The sequence below is a fragment of the Bidens hawaiensis genome, unplaced genomic scaffold, assembly GCF_021521415.1.
Source record: "Bidens hawaiensis isolate Kalapana, Puna unplaced genomic scaffold, B.hawaiensis_p1.1 tig00064076_1, whole genome shotgun sequence".
NCBI lineage: Eukaryota > Viridiplantae > Streptophyta > Magnoliopsida > Asterales > Asteraceae > Bidens > Bidens hawaiensis.
The window spans coordinates 1,049-9,231 of record NW_027501467.1 but is presented as its reverse complement, the minus strand read 5'-3'; the positions used below and the strand labels follow the sequence as shown (position 1 = coordinate 9,231).

At 41.8% G+C, this 8,183-nt stretch overlaps 1 protein-coding gene across 1 annotated transcript; it reads right to left on the bottom strand.

Moving 5' to 3' along the window:
* Window positions 1-235: 235 nt before the first annotated feature.
* Window positions 236-7,418, bottom strand: LOC143604167 (uncharacterized). Its single transcript, XM_077080732.1, has 4 exons — window positions 7,060-7,418; window positions 5,773-6,972; window positions 3,880-4,449; window positions 236-347 (listed from the first exon to the last, which is right to left on the bottom strand). Exons 1-4 carry the CDS (start codon window positions 7,416-7,418, stop codon window positions 236-238), a joined length of 2,241 nt encoding a protein of 746 aa, XP_076936847.1.
* Between the last annotated feature and the right edge of the window lie 765 nt (window positions 7,419-8,183).

Genomic DNA, 8,183 nt, shown 5'->3' with positions numbered 1-8,183 from the left:
CCTCAACCTTTCAGCAAGGACCATTGATCCTTCAACCAGGATCCTACGGATCATATCTTCAAGGATCCTTCAACTCCCAACCATTAGGACCCTTCATCCACAGTCAAGGATCCTTCTTCCAGGATCAAGGATCCTCAGGAGTTCAACATCAACGATCCTCTAAGGTCCATGAAGGAGATATAGTCTCCATGCAGACCATTGCTTCCGGTGGACCAACTCCTGTGGCAGACTCTTCTTACCTCAGCCACTCTTCTGGAATGCCAACCTTTACGCAACTAAGAGGTAACTCGTATGATTCTATATCCTTAAATGCTAATCGTGGTTCTATGCAGGATGCAGGTATCAACCTGTAACATCCCAAATTTCGAATAATAATACAATATTTCTTATAATGGAAAAGTTTACTTGAGTTGGTAAATAAAATAATGATAAAGGGGGGAAAGATAAGTAGGCTAATTAGATGGATTAATCATGGACTAAAAAAAAGGAAAGATAGGCCTTAGGTCCATGGGCTTAAGGGAGTATAAATACCCCCCTTAAACCCTAAATCTCTCCATTTCCATCCAACTTATCCATAATATCCTCTACACCTCCATAACACACACACAACCCTTCCATATTCAGCCGCAAGGGAGAAAGATGAGATCCAAGATCAAACGACATAGGCCTTTGATTTATCTTCATTAATCAAGCTAGATATACGATCCAAGTTCATAATCAAGCCATCCGTGACCTTGCAAACGTCTAAAGGTATGTTCTTTACATTTAAAGGTTACGTTTTTGTGAATGGTTTGTCATGAAACTTAACCCTAGAGTAGATCGGGTCTAGATGTTTCATAAAAATGCAAACTTGATGATCAAATGGACTTAATGGACATATGGTTAGCTACCGTCACACCCCCAAATTTCCACTAAAGGAGTTTTACCGTAAGGCGGGTGACAAACCAGGATCCGAACACATTAATCACACCAAACGACATCTACATGGTCTTAAAAGTTTTAACAAATCAAAATAAAATGTTCAGAGTACTTAAGTGCTAGTGCGGAAGCCAAACAAAGTGCGGGAGCCATCTTCCAAACAAGTTTAAATAATTCATGGCGCTACAAGCGCAAAACCAATATCAAATAAATGTTTTCAAACTTAAACCAATGCAAGTCCATGCATGCAATGTTATCCTAATCCAAGTGCTTGCTAGTGACCTGAGGAAAACATGCTAAAAAGAGTCAACACCTATGGTTGGTGAGATCACAGGTTTTCAAAGTAAGTTATGCTCTATCAGTTCATAAACATTTATAAATAAAAGTGGCCCATGGTTAACTACACTTAGTTAACTCGTTGCCGCATAGTGTTATGTTTCCATCACGACCGAAGCTGACTAGTTATTGCCTCAAGTCAAGTATTGCCAAAACTTAACAATGTTTGGTCAAAGTTACACCCCGTTCGACCTCCAGTCAAGAATAATGCAGGGTGGGGTTTGTCAAACCCAATAGTACTATTTAAATTTACCACGCCAGTTAACCTTAGTTAACGGTCCGATGTTCGTGAGGACTTTCCATGGCAAAGAAACACTACGTTATAAGCAACCAAACGGTTGTGCAAAGATTTAGAGCAAGTAAAGTAAAACAGTTTTGCATGTTTCCTCCCCCAAAGGAAAGGTATAAAAGTGGGGCCGTAAACTCACCTTGTTGGTGCTTCGGGTATTACACAAATCCGACCGAAGTAAATGCGTCACGTGCTAAGACCCTAAAAATGCAAGTATGTAAGTAACTTGTGGGATGGTTCCTAGAACCACTAGTATCCAACAATCTCCCATTGTTTTTAAAAAGACTTTTGACCAAAGTTTGACTTTTGTTGACTTTGACTAAAGTTGGCTTTGACTAAAGTTGACTTTGACTAAAGTTGACTTTGACTAAAATATTGACATTTGACTAAAATATTGACCTTTGACTAAAATATTGACCTTTGACTAAAATGTTGGACTTAGAATGTTTACCTTATAATTCTAGTCACACTTAATCAATCATCAAGTATACACACTTAGCCATATTCCTTGCAATTCTATGATCAATACACTTTCACAACATCACAAGCAAGACTAACTATTTAGTCAACTAGTTCTAGGTTGACTTAAAAAGTCAAAGTTCTAATTTACCACAACTAACATATCACAATTTGCAATTATCTCAATTCAACCAACACCTTTATCACCTTTAACAATTTATACCACCTAAACCGATTTTTCTCATCAATCAAAACTCATAATTAAATTACCAAATAAATCACACATATACACATCAGTATTAGGTTCAACATATATTTTTCTCACAATTTTTGGATTTACCAATTCGTCCAGAATATTCATATACTACAACAACATGATTTATATTTCTACAACAACACAGCAGTAATCAAAAATTTGTCAAAAATTCCATATTTGTCCAATTGATGCAAGACCAATTGGACTAGATTCCTAGTGCAATTTACAACATTCTAGAAGTAGAATTATATCCATATATATTTTTATCATCAAGTTATGAAATTTACAACTCAACTCAGAATTATTTTCTCTAATTTAGATTTGCATCCTGATTTTGTAAATTAATAAAAAGTATTCAAACAGTGTCCAAAAATTAAGATTTCGGACTTTCTGAAAACTAGATTCAACGTACATGTTCATAGAATCAAAAATCGATCAGAAACTCAAACATATCATCAAGTTATCAACAATCCAAATCCGTAACATATAATCTGCCAATAAACAGTTTTAACCACAATCAACTACAAATCACAACTTTTCTATCCTTTGATTCAACAATCATCAAGAAACATTCTTACCAAATCAAATTGCATGTCTTATTTTTATCCATTTGATTTCATAATAAGAACACAAGTATTTATAAAGGACTCAAAATATTAATCAAGACTCATACAAAAATCCTTTTTATTTGTCAAACTTTGATCATCCCCTTTCATGATCCAACCATTTGGATACAAGGTTCATATGAATTAAAAGAAAAAGAACATATAAACATAATAATCTACTCACTTTGCTTGATCAAATGCTTAAACCCTTGTTTACCAAAAATCACCAAGTCTTTTGTGCAATTGTCACATCATCCCCTTGTTAAAAGAATTTTCGTCCCGAAAACTAATGTGATGTCACCACTAGACTGGGACATGAAAGGGATAGAAAAGAAAAATTTTAGGTTTGTCACATCATCCCTTGTTAAAAGAATTTTTGTCCCGAAAATTTAAATCGTACCTATGGTTTGGCTTCAGGTTTGAATAGGTGTGGATACTTTTCTTTCATCTGGTCTTTGGGCTCCCATGTGAACTCTGGTCCACGCTTAGAGTTCCAACGAACGCGAACGATAGGAGTTTTACTGTGCCTACGGGTCTTTACGTCCTGATCCATGATTTCCACCGGCTCTTCGATGAAACGCAACTGTTCATCCACTTCTAGTTCCTCCAAAGGAATTATCAAGTTTTCGTCAGCCAAACACTTTTTAAGATTTGATACGTGGAAGACGTTATGTACTCCGCGGAGTTGTTCCGGTAAGTCCAACCTATAAGCCACTGGACCGATTCGTTCCATGATTTCGAATGGCCTTACGTAACGCGGGCTCAACTTTCCCCATTTTATGAAACGAATGACACCCTTCCACGGTGCCACTTTTAATAAAACTTTGTCCCCGACTTCAAATTCCAAAGGCCTTCTACGCTTATCAGCATAACTTTTCTGACGATCACGTGCTGCTGCCATACGGTTTCGGATCTGAACTATCCTCTTCGTCGTTTCATGAACTATTTCAGGGACTGTTAGTTGGCTCTCACCCACTTCCGCCCAGCAGAGTAGTGATCGGCATTTACGCCCATACAGAGCTTCAAAAGGGGCTGCTTGTATGCTCTTATGGCAACTGTTATTGTAAGAGAACTCAACCAAAGGCAAGTGCGTCTCCCAACTGTTCCCAAAATCGATGATGCACACCCTTAACAAATCCTCCAATGTTTGTATTGTTCGCTTGCTCTGACCGTCTTTTTGTGGATGATAAGCCGTGCTCATATCCAGTCGTGTACCCAACGACTTTTGCAATGATTTCCAAAAGTTTGAGGTAAACCTAGCATCACGGTCCGAAATAATCGATATCGGCACACCATGATGGGAAACGATTTCTTTAATGTAAATGCTAGCCAACCTATCCGTCTTGTCCGCTTCCCGGATGGCTAGAAAATGTGCGGATTTGGTCAATCGATCCACTATGACCCAAATCATGTTGCAACCGCTGGGTGTCTTGGGTAGTTTGGATATGAAATCCATGGATATCTGTTCCCATTTCCCCATAGGAATTTCGGGTTGTTGAAGTAATCCCGGCGGTTTCCTATGTTCTGCTTTCACTTTGGCACATATCAGACACTTAGCCACGTACCCAGCAATTTCCACTTTCATACTCGGCCACCAGTATAGCTCTTTTAAGTCATGGTACATCTTATCTGATCCCGGATGTACTGAGTATCGGGATTTGTGTGCTTCGTCCATGACCAGTGTTTACCCAAATTCGATCATGGTAATACCGAAAGCCATCCGACTTAACCTCTGAGTTCCCGTCTACACCGCGCAAAGATTAGGCATCGAAATTCTTGGCTTTCAGAGCTTCTAACTGGGCATCCCTGATCTTTTCAAGTAGACCAGAGTGAATCGTTAGTTGTAAAGCCCTAACCCTCCTGGGCTTCAAAGTTTCCTTTCGGCTCAAGGCGTCAGCCACCACGTTGGCTTTACCCGGATGATACTTAATAGCACATTCATAATCGTTAAGCAACTCGACCCATCGTCTCTGCCTCATGTTCAGTTCTTTCTGCTCGAATATGTGCTGGAGGCTCTTATGGTCAGTGTAGATCGTACACTGGGTTCCATAGAGGTAATGCCTCCAGATTTTTAGTGCAAAGATGACGGCTCCAAGTTCTAAGTCATGGATCGTGTAGTTCTTTTCAGCGGTCTTCAGTTGTCGAGAAGCATATGCGATGACCTTTTCCCGTTGCATAAGCACACATCCAATTCCTTGCAGTTAAGCATCGCAGTAAACAACAAAGTCTTTTACTCCTTCGGGCAGTGATAGGATTGGCGCACTACACAGCTTGTCTTTCAGAGTTTGAAATGCTGTGTCATGTGCCTCGGTCCACTTATACACAATGCCCTTGCGGGTTAAGGATGTGAGTGGTTGAGCAATCTTGGAAAATCCTCCAATAAATCTGCAATAATAACCAGCTAATCCCAGAAATTGACGGATCTCGGTGGGAGTTTTCGGATTTGGCCAATCCTTGATTGCTTCAATCTTGGACTGGTCCACTTGGATTCCCTCCCCACTTACCACGTGGCCCAAAAATTTTACTTCACGCATCCAGAACTCGCACTTCGATAATTTGGCATACAGTTGTTCCTTCATGAGTAGCTCCATCATTAATCGCAAGTGCTCTTCATGTTCCTCCCTTGTCTTCGAATATATCAAGATGTCGTCTATGAACACAATGACGAATTTATCCAAATAAGGCTTACAAACACGATTCATGAGGTCCATGAATACGGCTGGGGCGTTTGTTAACCCAAATGGCATAACGGCGAACTCATAGTGTCCATAACGAGTACGAAACGCTGTTTCGCAATGTCTTCTTCTTGAACTCGGAGTTGGTGATAACCCAACATAAGGTCGACCTTCGAGTAGTAACTGGATCCTTGCAGCTGATCAAACAGATCATCAATACGTGGCAAGGGATACCGGTTCTTGGTCGTCACCTTATTAAGTTCCCGATAGTCGACACACATGCGTAGAGTTCCATCCTTCTTCTTCACGAATAGGACTGGAGCTCCCCACGGGGATGAACTGGGGCGTATGAAACTCTTATCTAGCAGTTCTTGCAACTGCTTAGACAGTTCCTCTAACTCCTTCAGAGCAAGGCGATACGGTGAACGAGCTACAGGAACAGCTCTTTGTGTCAGGTCGATTTGGAACTCCACTTGTCTGTGAGGTGGAAGGCCAGGTAGGTCTTCGGGGAAAACCTCAGGAAAGTCTCTAACAATAGGGATCTGGTCGATTGAGACCTCCTCCTCCACAGCCTCGTCAGTACCTTTGTCGGTGATTAGGGCTAAGATCGTAGTATGGCCTTTACGCAGTAACTTCTGTGCCTTCATAAGGGAAATGATCCCAACTGTCGCACTCTCTTTCTCACCATGAACAATGAGAGTTTCTCCCCCAGGGAGAGGTATGCGGACGATCTTCTCGTGACAGACAACCTCGGCTTGGTGCTCGGACAACCAATCCATCCCAATAACTAAGTCGAAGCTACCAAGTTCAATCGGCATAAGATCTATGGGAAACAAATGACTAGACAATTCTATGGTACAACCCTTCAAAATATGGGACACTTGGATGGTTTTACCATCTGCTAACTCGATAGTGTACTTAGACTCTAGGGCAGATGGGGTGCTATTAACCATTTCACAAAATTTAGTTGACACGAAACTTCGATTGGCCCCGGTATCAAATAAAGTTAGCGCATAACAACCATTCATTTTATATTTACCGGTAATAGTTACGGAGTCGTTAAAAGTCTCACCTGAACCACCACCAATAACGAAGGCTCTTCCCATGCCTTCACCTCCGTTGTTACCATTCCCATTGTTACCATTCTTCCCGTTGCCATTTGCCCCTCCTTTACCAGCATTCTTCAGTTTGGGGCAGTTTCTCTTAAAGTGACCCTCCTGTCCACACTCAAAACACCCTTTCGGGGCCTCTTGTGGTGGGGCTTGTTTCTGGGGGTTGTCTGCTCGGCAAAACTTGGTTTCGTGGCCATGTCTGCCACACTTGTTGCAACGGTACTTATCACATTTCCCCGCATGATGGAAGTTACACTTGTTACACTTTGGGAGTTTCCCCTGATATCCTCCCTGTTGTTGGTTCTGGCTCGGGTAATTGTTCCTGCGAGGAGACTCAAACCGTCTCTGTTGATTGTGGCCTGAAGAGGTGCTCTTGTTGTTGGAGTTGTTGTTGCCACTACTCTCCTACTTGCGTTTATTATCGGATGTGCCAGTAGCAGACTTCTTGGACGGGAGAGTGCCTTGTTTGACGGCTTGATCAGTTAACTTATGAGCTAACCGGACGGCATCGTGAATGTTGGCGGGATTTGCCGACGTCACCATACTCTGGATCTGCGGAGGTAAACCGTCAATATACATTTCGAACATCTTATAAGCAGGATCGACCATTTGAGGGCACAGTATCGCTAACTCATGGGATCGTGTCGTATAAGCCTCAATGTCGGAACCCTCCATCCGCAAATTCCAAAACTCATGCTCTAACTTCTGCACTTCACCACGCGGGCTATACTCGGTCTTGATCAGATTTTTGAATTCCTCCCATGACATAGCATTGGCCGCATTTAGACCCAACAACTGAACTTGGGTATTCCACCAAGTAAGTGCTGACTCCTCAATAGTCCCTGTAGCAAACTTCACCTGGCTCGCAGCCGGGCAATTACACATAGCAAACACTGATTCTGTCTTCTCTATCCAGCGCAGTAAACCGACAGCCCCCGCGGTGCCTTTAAACACATGGGGTTTACAATCCATGTAGTTCTTAAAGGTGCACCCTGCTGCTCCTAGATTTTTGGTTCACAAAGTAAGTGTTAGTGCCTGAGTTTCGATAGGTCATAATGACAGCAAAGTGCATACTTACCACCTGCCGCCTGCCCCGGAATCTGGGCGGCTGCAATCGCTGCGGTCACATGCTCGTTGATGAGTGCCGCCAGTTCTGCTGGAGTGAGGTAATGCTACCCCTGCCATGGCCACGTCCACATCCCGACATAATCCTACACAGTCGTGAACATAGACCGGATTAATGCCTTAATTCTAGTACCTCAATAACAATCAAACAACTAATTTATGAACATCTCAACACAATTTAAGAAAACAATACTTGAAAAGATAACTTGTAATCCGATTACAATCATTCAATCCAAACATCATAGTTCAAAAATATCCTCTGTTGTATGGGAACAACCCTCCCACCTAGGTTTATAAAAGAAAGAAATCCAAACGGATATCAACTGATGATATCACTCGTCAGATACTCCCGATGACCCGCTCACCTCGGGCTCCTCCTCGGGGTCTTCCTCCGGATCCTCCTCGGGG

Excerpts from the sequence above, each read along its gene's own strand:
- LOC143604167 (XM_077080732.1), bottom strand. The coding sequence starts at position 7,418 with ATGTCATGGGAGGAATTCAAAAATCTGATCAAGACCGAGTATAGCCCG. Across the intron at positions 4,450-5,772 it reads AAGGTGACGACCAAGAACCG|TATGAAAGTGGAAATTGCTG; the intron begins GTATCCCTTGCC and ends CTGGTGGCCGAG. Across the intron at positions 348-3,879 it reads GCAGCCCCTTTTGAAGCTCT|GTTGATACCTGCATCCTGCA; the intron begins GTATGGGCGTAA and ends GGGATGTTACAG.